The sequence below is a fragment of the Stegastes partitus genome, unplaced genomic scaffold, assembly GCF_000690725.1.
Source record: "Stegastes partitus isolate 25-593 unplaced genomic scaffold, Stegastes_partitus-1.0.2 Scaffold1389, whole genome shotgun sequence".
In the NCBI taxonomy this organism is placed as follows: domain Eukaryota; kingdom Metazoa; phylum Chordata; class Actinopteri; family Pomacentridae; genus Stegastes; species Stegastes partitus.
Window position 1 is genome coordinate 139,671 of NW_007579120.1, and position 13,060 is coordinate 152,730.

General features: G+C 39.4%; 1 protein-coding gene across 1 annotated transcript in view; it reads left to right on the forward strand.

The window, feature by feature from the left end:
• Positions 1-8,639, forward strand: part of ppp1r36 (protein phosphatase 1 regulatory subunit 36) — a 10,841-nt gene extending 2,202 nt beyond the window's left edge. Inside the window, exons 5-12 of the mRNA XM_008299185.1 lie at positions 346-415; positions 516-608; positions 723-854; positions 1,959-1,998; positions 2,567-2,754; positions 5,902-6,105; positions 7,565-7,658; positions 8,619-8,639. Coding sequence (XP_008297407.1) covers positions 346-415; positions 516-608; positions 723-854; positions 1,959-1,998; positions 2,567-2,754; positions 5,902-6,105; positions 7,565-7,658; positions 8,619-8,639 — 842 coding nt within the window. The remainder of the gene's footprint in view (positions 1-345; positions 416-515; positions 609-722; positions 855-1,958; positions 1,999-2,566; positions 2,755-5,901; positions 6,106-7,564; positions 7,659-8,618) is intronic.
• The last annotated feature ends 4,421 nt before the right edge of the window (positions 8,640-13,060 follow it).

Consider the following 13,060-nt stretch of genomic DNA (forward strand, 5'->3'; position numbering starts at 1 on the left):
GACAGTAAATGTTAGTTAAAGCTCAGAACGTTCACGTCATAAGTTCATGATCACCAAAAGCTGCAGGATTCATGATCGTGAAAATGCAGAATGTGACATCAGATCATCAGCTGACACACAAACCTATTTGACCTCACACAAACGAGTCTGAGGTCAAATAGGTCATAAAATAATGAACTTCCTCTGTTGGATTTATTACTCCTCTGAGCCAAAGCTTCTCCATTTCCTGATGATTGCTTTTCCAAATGTATTCCTGTGTGTTTATTATCAAATAAGAGCCAGATATTCCATATTCCTGTGTTTGCCGACCTTAAACCTGCTCTGATGAGCTTCTCTGTGCTGCAGCGGCGGCCGTCGGTTTGCTGCAGGAGAATTATCTGCTTCCTATTCCCTCCTGCTTCCTGGACGTGTTGACGTGAGTGAATATCTGACGTGAATCAATACAAACGCTGTTTATTCACCTATAAATGTAAAGACGAATCACACAGAACTTCTCCGGCCCTGTTTGTGCTCAGGAGCAAGGAGCTGGATGGAGTCCTGGCTGCTCTGCTGCTCTATCTCACCTGCTTCTTTGAGCACAGATCTCTGGAGAACACAGCTGCAGCGCTGTAGGCTCATCGTTTCAATGCTGTCTTTTTTTTATCCACACGTCTGCGGCTTCTCAATCACTGTATTCTCCTCCTTCCACCCCCTTTTCTGCACCTTTCTAACCCACATTTCAGCACCAGCATGGCCACAGAGCAGCAGAAGATGGCCGAGTCTCTGGCTAAGAAGGAGATTTCTCAGAGGAAGCTGGCCGTCTGCTACTTCAGCCTCATGATGGACCTGCACAACGAGCAGCATCCACGACACAAGTGAGCCTCTCTTCACACCTGTCACTACAGGCAGAGATGGAACTCTTCTCTCTGCTGGATTTTCACCTGTGACACCTGAACAAAACAACTCCAGGTGTCTGGTTCAGACGGCAGCGGTGGAGGAGCTTTTAGGGAGTCGTCAGAATGTGTAGCTGAGGTTGAATCTGAAATGAAAGGACGGATGACGTCATGGTGGGTGTTGGACACCAGAGACGGGTTCTAGACAACAATAGATGAGCTGTAGCCTCAAAGAAAACTAAAGTCCAGATGAGTAAAAAGAACATATAAGAAGCAGACAGACATCAAAGAAAGGACACACAGCAGCTCACAGTGTCAGACATAATCATCACTATAACTGTTATCAATGAATGATAACAGAAGAACAAAACCAGAAGATTATAAATGATTAAATGTACGAATACGGCATGAAACAAACAGCACATGTAAATCACGTTTTTCCACCACAAAGTAGCACATCACACAAAAATAAAACTAAAAACACAAACCAGAAAACAAACAGGAAACCAGAGCCCACAAACTCTGACCACTAGACTGATTTTTATTAAACTGTGGATGTTCAGGTTCTTTATATTTCTGTTTTAAAGTGTTTGATGATCTCAGATGTCGTCAGAATCTGTTTTACTGCCTCGTATGTTTTATGTATGAGGACTGTGATGTGGGAGAACACTGACGAGCTGAATTATTTTTTTATTGGATAAAGAATCAAAACGAAAAATCCAATGTTGGAAGCAAAGTAATTAAAGCAGCAGAAATATCTTGTTCAAGCTGTTTGTTTGTGCAGGAATGTGCAAATTAGTCGCCTGAGTGCGCAAAATTACACGGTTTGTGGTGTAAACAGCTTAAATTGTGCGAAAGAATGATAATAATCGGACGTACAGGAGGTGTTGTTTAAGACGTTTTTGAAATCAAAATGAACCCAGACGTTACTTTACCTTCCATATCAAGTCTGTCCTCTGTGCACCGTTAACAGAAATGATTCACTCTGCAGATTTTAAAGCTTTATTAGCTCAAGTTTTTGTGACATTTTTTTCTTTCCATTTCCTGTTTGTTTTTTCTGACTTGTGATGTGTTCTGTGCTTCCAGAGGCCACATGTCCAACAGAACCGAGTGGCTGCTACATGCGGTAGGTCCAGTCATACTGGCTAATGCTGGTTTTTAATGTTCTTGCAATGTTTTCTGCTGTCCCTCTACTGCACAGAGGTTTAAACCTGGTGAGTTTGACCTGTAACAGACGTGACAGTCCTTCCCCGTACTAGCAGCTTGTTGAAACATTCAGAGCTGCGTTTGCTCCTCTGAGCTCTAAACTAAAACCTCCTCCATCTGTGGCTGCAGACAGCAGCAGCAGAACAGAACGGCGCTGAGTGCCGGTTCTGCCTGCTGGCCCCGATGAATTAGTCAGTGGTCGGGATGTTGATTCAACACAGGTGCTCTGCTTTGACAGGCTCTCTGCAGTATTTAGGCAGCTGGGCGACAGCAGCAGCTTACTGCAGCTCCGGCGGTGACCTTTCTGGACAGAAATAGCTGCTGCGACCTTTCAGAAACACACAGGAACGAGTCGGGCCTCCGCTCAGAATATAGAGACGCTCAGGCAGTAAATGGATGAAAGTCCGAACAAATGAGTCGGAGGAGCGATAAGAGGAGATAAAGAATCCCATTTCCCCTCCGCCTGATCCCATCTCGCTCCCTTCCAGTGCCTGTACAGCTTCTTGTGCCTGGTGTGCTGGGCCACGCTGGGCAGGCGGCGGCTCAGGGACATCCAGGAGGAGCTGGGCCGCCTCCTGTACTCGGACACCTTCAGCCGGGCGGCGAGGAACGCCACCGATAACGGTTCAGCAGCTGACCCCGAGGAGGCGGCAAGCGGCGGTGCAGTCAGGCAGAGGTGTGTCACAGCACAGGGAGGGTTGTGTGGAGGTAACACTGGTGTATTTATAAGCACAGACAGAGCTTTAAAATGGGGACAAGTGACCTGCACACTGATGTCACATGAAAACACTTCAACACCAAACACGCCACTGCTTCTGGTCCTTTCTCTGCAAAATAACCTCATTTATCTACTTCCTGTAAAGAAATTCCCTTAAAATGTGGCCAGAAAGAGTCGGATACAGTGAAAAACTGTCTTTTCATATTTACTGCTCGTAAGCTGATGAGAAATTTACAAACCTGCATTTTTTTTTATTCTGAGGTCCTACTTTCACACATTAATGTTAAATCCTGTGCATACAGTCTGTGTGCTGAACCACTGGACTATGAACTGCAGCAGAAACACAAAGCAGGTTGTGGATTTATCATTTTTTGATTAAGTTTAGTATTTTATGCAAAGTGGAAAACAATAATTTTGTTATTCTGAATCTAAATTTCACTAAACGTTTATTATTAGTTTGCTGAACATGTTTCTGGCCCATAATAAATTCAGATTGGACACATCTGATGCTAAAAACAAGCAGAACTAATCAGTGGATAATATTAAGGAATTTTTAGTTGAATATAAAAAAAATCTGTGAAAATTAAAAGTGTGCTTTACAAACTGTAAAAACGTTGAAATAACAGAAAATATCTATAAAATAAGGATTTTTTTTTAGAGGATTTAAACACAGTTAAACTTTTACAGTCACATTGTAAAGGAACAAATTACTGTTTAGAAAAATCCAGATTTTTATTTTTATTTTTTTTGATGTGGACACATTTATTTATTTATTTATTTATTTTACATGTCAACATATTTAAATGCAGTAAAAATGGGTGTAATTTTAGGTAATTTGCACATGTTGTAAAATAAAAAATTACTATTTGTAAAAAAATAAATAACAAAATTGATGTGGACACTTTTCTTTTGAGCATCTTAATTAATTTGCTTTTTCCTGTAATTTTACTAGCTGTTTTCTGGAATCAAGCAAAACATTTAAAAAAAAAATTGCAAAATTATAGTTAACAGCAAATATCTACAAAACAATGAAATATTTTGCTGCATAAATGCAGTAAAAACTGGTCACATGCTGCAAAAGAACAAATAACTGTAAAAATACGGTTCTTGTCTTTTTCTTTTTCTTTGTTTTTGTTTTTTTTAAATTAGTTTTACAGTTAACGTAACATCATCTGTAATTCAGCAAAACTGGAGAAATGTGTAATTTCGTAAATTGTTCTAAATTATTATTATAATATATATTATTTCTAAATTCATTGTTATAAAAAACAACAACAAAAAAACAAACATGAAACTTGGGTTCACTTTTAACAGGGCATCTGTTTAAAAATGAGTCCCAGAACCAGTCGGACCTTCAGTCCGCCGAAGCCTCAGACAGTAAATCTGCCGTCTTGTCAGACTCGTGGCTGAACATGATGGATGCCGGCGGATTTAAAGGACGCCGCTCTGACAGCCGGCTTCATGTTCTCACTCCTGGCTGACGCCCGGCTGACGGCCGTGTGATCCATCAGAGGCCCGGTTCTGCTTCCTGCTGTCAGCTGCAGACCCAACAGTGAAACCGGCTCTCCTCCTGAGACAACAAGCCTCACATCCACACAGACACACACAGCGCTGCACTGATCCGCTGCACTCTGGCTGCTTGGTTATACATATATATTTATTTATCTCTCAGGAAGCAGCTGGATCTGAAAGTTTGATTTTCTGATTAATCAATTCTGGATATTTAGGTTTCTATCAAACAAAAAAACAACCACAAAATAATCTACATAAAATAAAAATAAAATGCAAAAACCAAAGCTGGCTTATGGGGAATCCTTGGATTTCTGTGACCACATTTCTTTTTTTTAGGATGGTAACTTTTAAATATTGAATCTTGATGATTTTTTATTCAGACTTTACAACCAGCAGCAGCAGCAGCAGTAATCTGTCACACTTCAACACAGACACGTTCTGACTGATGAATGTTCTGGACTTTTAAAAGACCCGATGCAGTATAATTGTTTATACATAGACTGGAACATGATCTACGAGGTATTTTTCTACTTGCTTCATATCTGTGAAATAGAAATGACCTGGAACATTAATACTTATGTCAGTATTGTGCACGAGTGTTATTCCTGTAATTAGTATTTATGCATATCCTGGTTTATGTTGGTCGTTTTGTTTTACATTTCCTTAATATTTGCACCATAATTAATAAAGACTCATCTTATTATTAGTTCTGTTATTTCCATTAACTTGTAGAGACTTTAATCAATCGCTCGGCGGTTCGATTCCCTGATTTGGGGTCTTTGAGGAAGAAAACTGATTCTGAAGTTGGTCGCTTTGTGTGAAACATCCTAAAAGGTGCAGATGGTTTATATTTATTATCATTTAGATGTACGTTACTGACGTTAATCTCTATGAGAATACAGAATGTTTAAATGAACCTTCGTCTGACTCGTGTTAACAGTAAGAAGCGGGTATAAAACAATAACACTAACTCTATTGATAAACCTTGTAAAATCAGTTCTACACCAAGAACACAGGGAAAGATTTAAATCAACACAACAAACACAAAGGATGCAAATAAAATAACAAAAGCACAAAAATGTTTGGTTAGATTTTTAAAATCAGCGGTATGAAACTTTCTCAGCTAAATTCACTCCATAAATAACTCTCAGTGCTAACACTGGAAATGTAAACCTAGAGAGCAGTTTGGTGCTTAAATATACAGTAAATGTTTTAAATACAGTTTCCAGCCTTCATTTTGCTGAATGTGGTTTTTGTTTTGTTTTTTTGCTATGTCACATTTAATACAAAAATAAATTAATATAGTTAAATCACGTTTTAATACAAATCATCCAGCTCAATACTATCAGTTGGGTTTTATTATATAATTTTATAAAAAAAAATCTGCTGTAAAACCTCTGATTCAGTGTCGAATTGCAGGAATCTCCCTTTATTTTTATATCACCTCAAGTGTTGTAGCAACAGTTCTTAACTTTACATCTTTACATAAACGTCTTGTATATTATCTGTCTGTCTATAAAACTAATGGACTTCCCTTTGCTACGAGTTGAATCAGAAGAATGTCTTGATGTGGTCATTTTATTTTTCTCCCAGAACATCTCGGAGGTCTTCGTCCCTCGTCAGTGCAGCGAACCAGAGATCTCCTCTGATGGTTTCTCTGCTGCCTTCGCCCAAAGAACGTTCCCCTCATCTGTTCCTCGCCTGGTCCAGCCGCCCGTCGCAGGCCGAGCACGTCCACACCGAGGCCCTGACGGAGCGACTGGACCTGGAGCCGGACCTGCAGCCGGCTGCCGTCAGGTCTGAACACACCATCCAACATCTGACACATGTTCTCCACCGTATGATGCAGCACATGAGACCTGTTGGTGTTTCAGTTCTGGTCCTCCTCAAACATCTGGTGGTTTAGGTGGAAACAGCTGCAGATGGATTTATTGCGTCTATAAGGAGATGTTGAGCCAGAACGATCTAAATCAGAACCTAAAGTTACATCAAAAGCTCAGTTTGAATCTGGAACAAGCTAAAGTCTGGTTGGGTCATCCTGTATCGTGTGCTGCCGTTAAAGGCTCACCAAGGTCCAAAAGTAAGTTTTATTGGTGAAAAATAATCCATATTAACGGGCTTAAATGGTATAAAGAAGTCACAGCGATCCTTCAGACGGAGCTTTGATGTGAACAGGTGCTCATAGATAGTTTCTGGAACGATTTCTGCTCCACCGTCTCTGATTTGACTGATTTTTTTTTAACAGAATAAAATATTGATATTCATAAAGACATTTCAGCTTTACATATCAAACACTTTTAAAGATTTTAGTTTTTCTTCTCAAACAGAAATTTGAGGCTGTTTGAACGACAACATCTCAGAAACTGTTGAAGGTCATCAGGGCTGCAGGTGTCTCAGTGGTTAGCACCGTGGCCTCACAGCTAGAAGGTCGCCGGTTGGCGTCCCGGTGAGGACACCCGGGATCTTCCTGCGTGGAGTCTCCATGTTCTCCCCGTGCAGCGTGGGTTCTCTCCGGGTTCTCCGGCTTCCTCCCACAGTCCAGAAACATGTTGAGGTTAATTGGTGATTGTAAATTGTCCGTAGGTGTGAATGTGAGTGTGCTTGGTTGTCTGTCTCTAAGTGTAGCCCTGTGATAGACTGGTTACCTGTCCAGGTGAACCTGCCTTCACCCTGAGTCAGCTGGGATAGACTCCAGCCCCCCATGACCCTAGTGAGGATTAAGCGGTGTATAGATGATGGATGGATGTTAAAGGTCGTCACATTTCTGGAACAGTTTCTGCTCCATCACCTCTGAAGTTCCTGAAATGTTTATAGTATAAATATATATATAATATAAATATATAGTATAAAACAGTGTACATTTGTACAGATACGTGTGTACTTTTAGATCAGTATATCAAACACTCCTGATCTATATTTATATTTCCAACGACCCACTTTACACAGTTTTTCTTCTCACATTGAAATCTGAATTCAGTTTGTTAGTGATTCTAGATTAATGCAAACTGTTGTGTTCATTTCTGTGTTTTGGTTGTTGAGGCCAAACATTGTTCAGAATGTCGTCACATAAAAACATGAGGTTTGGACTTATGAACAGAAAACTGCATGAATTGTCAGAATAAAACCATCCGACTCGTGTCAACAGATTTTAGTTGATTTATTTAAGTTTGAAAAACACTAATGGACCTGAATCATACATGTTCTATTCAGTTCTTCTGCATCTGTCCTGGTGGTGATTTCTCTTTAATTTAATCAGAGTTGGGATTCTTGGTAAACCGCTGGAGGAGTTGAGTGGCAGCAGAGACCAGAAACAGCTCCGAGAGGACGAGGACGAGGACGGAAAGAGTCAGGTAGCATCAATAATCAGGCACATGTCTCAGCCGTTCAGCGTTTTATCCTGTAGGTCTGCATGTTTATATCAGAGAGGTGAGTCTTTATGATCAATCCCACCGTAGAGCTTTAATATCAACTACAGTCACATAGAGTCGTGTTTTATATCATTCTTGGAGAGTTTAATCTCTCTTATGCTAATTTGTCAGGTAAAATGGTGCCACAGAAAACTCTGTACACCTCAATATTTAAGGTTGTTTTTATAAAGCTCGTCATAATTTGATTTGTTGGGCTTTCGGGTGAATTTTAGTTCACAGTTAATCATGCTGTCGGGATCGTAGCTGTAATATTATAAGTTAGGGCTGAGCTGTATTATTACTGTAGTTATGCTGTAAAGTCATATTTTATATCATTTGTGGGGGTTTTAACCCCTAAAATGTAGATTTCTCAAGTAAAACCACACCTTAAATAACACTGTATGTTGTTAACCTTAACATGTATGTTAGTTGGGTGACTCTCCTTCACTCTGAACATCGTTGGGTTTAAACTATAACATTAAATAAACTGGTTAGTTAATGACATTGTTGGGTTTCAGCCTTAATATTGATTAAATTGAGATAAACTTGTATTTTGTAGATTTTTTGTGGGGTTTTAATCATTAATATGTAAATTCCTCAGATAAAATCACACCTTTAATGACACTCAACACGCAAATTTAATATTTAAACTTGTCTTAATTATTTTTTATTAAAAGGCGCTTTGATGCAGCAGCTGCTCGTGCTTTACACAAATCAACCTGAATTCTTTTACTTTTGTTTAATCTGTTCAAAAACCAAACCGTAAAAATGACAGTTTGGTTTTTGTGTTTGTTTATATTTAAGAAAAGAAAAGTCCTGCACGTGTTGGTCTTTATGTTTAGATTTTAATGAGGATTAAATGATGTTTAAGGTGTTAATGTTCCTCTGAATGTGTTTGACCAGCTGGTGGTGCTGTTGAATTAAACATCATTAAGTCCACAACTCCTCTGAAGGTTTCACTTTCTACACAAGCTGGTCCATAATTCACACTGAACCTTCTGTATGAAGTCATAAATCCCTCAGTGGGTGTCGAACTGATCAGGGTTTGACTTTCTATGTACTCTGAAAATAAAAACATCACTAAACAGTGTCATAAATAATAATAGTCTCTGTACAAGAACACAACTTTTACTATTTTTTCATTAGTTGGGTTTTTAAAAAATATATATTATGAAAAAAAATGACTAAAGCTGCAAGTGGTGATGAACGGGTCCTCGCCGTACGTATGTCCAGGTGTGGTGCAGACATGCTCCGGGCGGGACTCTGATCCGGCGTGTCCAGAGCACGTGCAGCCTATGAGCCACTTCCTGTTTAGTGGCGAGCCGCGGCGGCGTGCGTGTTAGCTGTGGTGGAAACACGCTCTGGCTGAGAACTTCAGGCCGATGGGAGCACAGACAGGCCAGTTACACAGCACGGCTCGTATTCTGGTGTTTTATGGCGTTGTGGCTGAATGCAGGGGGCGCCATTTCCACGCCGTCACACTTGTGCAGAGGTTTTTACGAACATTGAATCACCACATCCTGTAGTCTGTGCTGGCCAACTATCAGGTGTGTACGACCCTCCCTGTAGGAGCAGATGGATTTGAAAATGGCCGATTTTTGACCACAAGCCACCATTTTATTCAAAATGGCCGACTTCCTGTTGAGTTTCGGCTATGTGTTCTTGAGGCTTTTTTGTGCATATCAGAATGTTACGTGTATGTGCTGAATTTCGTGGCTGTACGTGAAAGTGTGTTCGGGGGCCCTTTTGTTGTAATTTTCTAGGTGGCGCTGTTGAGCCATTTTTCTACTGAGGCGTGTATTTCCCCCTAATTATAACATTTTTCACTGGGTCTGATGTGTGTGCCAAGTTTTGTGCGTTTTCGAGTTCGTTTAGGACCTCAAAACGCGTTTCATTGTCATGAACAGTAATAATAAGACAAACCGAGCAGCTCCAACAGTAACAATAATAATAATAATAAATCCCTACTGGTTCCAGTGGGGTCCTTGCACTGGTGTGCTCAGACCCTAACAATAAAATAAACCTGATGAAAAACCAGAAATTCAGTTTCTGATTGTGAGGATCTGCTGTTGATTTCACATCGTATTAAGCATCATATATGTAATGAATATTTAATATATCAATAACAATTATTATTATGTTATTCTAATATTGTTTAGAGTTCCAACGGTGTGTCAAAAGTGAAATAATCCATAAGATTACAGATTTTAGTTTGATTTTTGACCTCTAAAATTAATAGATTTACCTTTAAAAAAATCTGTAAAACCACAGTTTTTAAACTTTAATGATTATAAATGCACTAATAAACTATTGATTTTTAATAACAGGAAGTGCAGCGGACGTTTTTCATAGTTTAGTTATAGTTATAGCTCTATTATTATTTATGACATCGCATATTTAGATTCTTAACTAAATTCTTGCACTTATACTTTCCTCTTATATTGTTATTTTAGGTGTTTTCTACTCGTGTTTATTATATATTTTTTCCTGCTGCTCAAGTTTTCAGGACTTTGAATCGAGTGTTTCTGACTTGAAGCAGGTTTTGTGTCCACGGCGTCCTCAGCGGCTCTGACGGGAGGCAGCAGACGGAGCTTTGCTGCGCCCTAATTGGCTGACTAATCTGGGACACCGGAGCAGCGTTAAGCCCTCGGAGGATCCAGCATTAGGACGGGGGAGGGTCACGAGACTCGCCTCAAACTGGCTGCAAAATTCAGATTTGAACATTTGCTTTTTCACTCCCAGAGCGTTTCACCAGCGGCGGCCACAGCTCCTGTCTGTCTGCTGGTTTTAATCAGGCCAGAGGACGAGTGAGGACGTCTCCAGGTGAACTCACACCTGGTTCTGTCTCGTCTCTGTCCCCTGATGGGACTTTGGCTTCATCTGTGGTTAAAACGGGCCAGCAGTCAGAACCTGGACCCACTGGAACCTGTTCAGAGCCCAACAGGTAACTCTGAGTTAATAAAGCTAAAGGTGCTGCACTCAGACTGTCAGTTTCACGAAAAGACTGCAAATCACGGAGCTCAGCGTTCCGACACATGAGCTGAAATAACCAAATCCTGGAAACCTGTTCCTGTTCAGAATCAGTAACGCTTTACAGTCGGGTAAAGTCGTATTTAATAGAATTATTTTAGGGTTTCAGCCTCTAATATTTACACGATTCAGGTGAAATGACACCACAAACACCTGTGTTGAGTTTTAACCCCAATATCCAAACCTGTTCAGGTAATTTTAACACTGATCAGAATCTTTTTTTATTGAAAGATGCTTTAATGCAGCAGCTGCTCTATAAAAACTCATTATTTTATCTTTGCATGTTTGGGATCTTATTCATTTGTTTGGATTGTTTGTCTAATCTGACACTTGTTTTGTTGTAAAGCACTTTGTAAAAATACTAATCATTATTATTATCATTATTATTATTATTATTACAGCTGGCTAGCTTAGCTTAGCTTAGCATGTAAGATAGCACTTCTAAAGCTAACAAATTAACCATAGTTAGACAAAGGAATTAGCACATATTCATTCTTTGTAAAACAGAGGGTTAAACAAATAAGATGTTAATTTGTGACTTTTAGTGAGATTTTATTAGCTTTTGACAAAACAAGCTAAGCTAACTGCTACGCAAGCTAGCGGCTACATATTTGCTGTACAAGCACGAGGTGGCATCGATCTCATCAAACTCAAAAGAAAAAGCAACAAAAAGGCAAATTTGTCCACTGTTACGTGTCTGAGTGTCGTTTTTAATCGTTCTTGTTCTGCTCAGGAAACATTTAACGATCAATCCTCTAGAAATTAAAAACGTTGTGTTTTCATCAAGGCAACCAGAAAGTTGATTTGACTAAACTCCTTAATGTTGTTTTACGGTGCAAAATTCATTATTCCATCAATGATCCACCAAATACAGCAGAACAGGCCCAAACCATGATGGTGCCGCCGCCGTGCTTCACAGGTCTGTCATAAACACATGAAGCTTCTCGTTTACACCAAAGAGTTCTGTTTTAGTCTCGTCCAACCAAACATTTTCCAGACACCTTCAGGTTTGCACGCTGTTCATGAATTTTAACAAATCAGTGAAAATCTGGCCGTAAAGGTGCCAGAAAAATGTGCTGAAGTGGTGGAATCCTGCTCAGTTACAAACGGCACAAAAATACCCGTAAAACATTCAGATTTCTAGTTGATTTAAATACAACAAAACGATGCAATCTTATGTTCTCACATTATAAAAGAAAAACAAAATGCTATTTGAACAAATACTCATTTGTTATGTGGACATTATGGACAGTTCTGGTTTTTTCACTGTCAATGTGTAAATTATTGTTTTCTGTGATTTTACAAGTTATTTTCTGTAACTCAACAAATAATGGAAACTCTGTAAAATACAAGTAAACTGTTCAACAAAGTTAAAAACTGGAATTTTTATTTGATATTAATTGGTTTTTATTTTTTAAATGCACTAGATCAGTCTGTCACACAAAGACAAAATCCAGGAAGTATCTTGCTGCTTTGAGTTTATTTTGTTTGTTTATGTGAAATATCTCGGCTGAATTTTGAGATTTTCATGTTTTCAGACTTGTGAAGTTTTGTATTTTCACCCTCAAAAAAACCTGTGAAGCCATTTTAAAGGTTCAAAATATCCAGAAATGAACCTCCTGCTGTTTCATTTAGCTTCTGTTCGTCTAGTTTTAGCTCTTGTGTGAAAATCTGATGAGGCTGAGTTCATATCGATGCAGAATTAGAGACAAAACACACATTTCCAAGCAGCTGACATAGAAATAGTTTCCTCTCTGTGAAAGTGACTGAAGCTGAAGTCATGTTTCCCTTCATGAAGCTGAATTTAAAAACGTTCTGTTATCTGATCTCAGCACCTGCTTCCGTCCCTGAGCTTTCAAACACAACCGTGAGCCCAGGAGCTAAATTAACGCAATTATCTGCTCGTCTAGATTCCTCTGAGCTCTGAAAATCACAGCTCGGTGAAGGACGCGTCGGGCTGAAGGTGTCTGAGGATCCGTGTGAAGGAAAAGACGGAACGAGTCGGTTTGATAATGAACATTAAAAAAAAAACCAACAAGCTGCACAGCTCAACCACAAACAATAATCTGGTTCATCAGACGGTTCTAACAACCTAACGAGCAAAACTTTTAATTCTTAAGCCTCCAAATCTGCTTCCTCTGAGAGTTAAAGGTTCATTTTTTAAACCATGGCTGCATGAAGTTAATATTTAATGCAGGAGGAGTTTATTCACATTGAAGCTCAGTTATTGTGTAAAAGAAAAGGTAGCTGTTTGTTAATCCCACAGTGGGAGATTCACAGCCACAGCAGCAGAGATGGTGCCAAACATTTAAGGA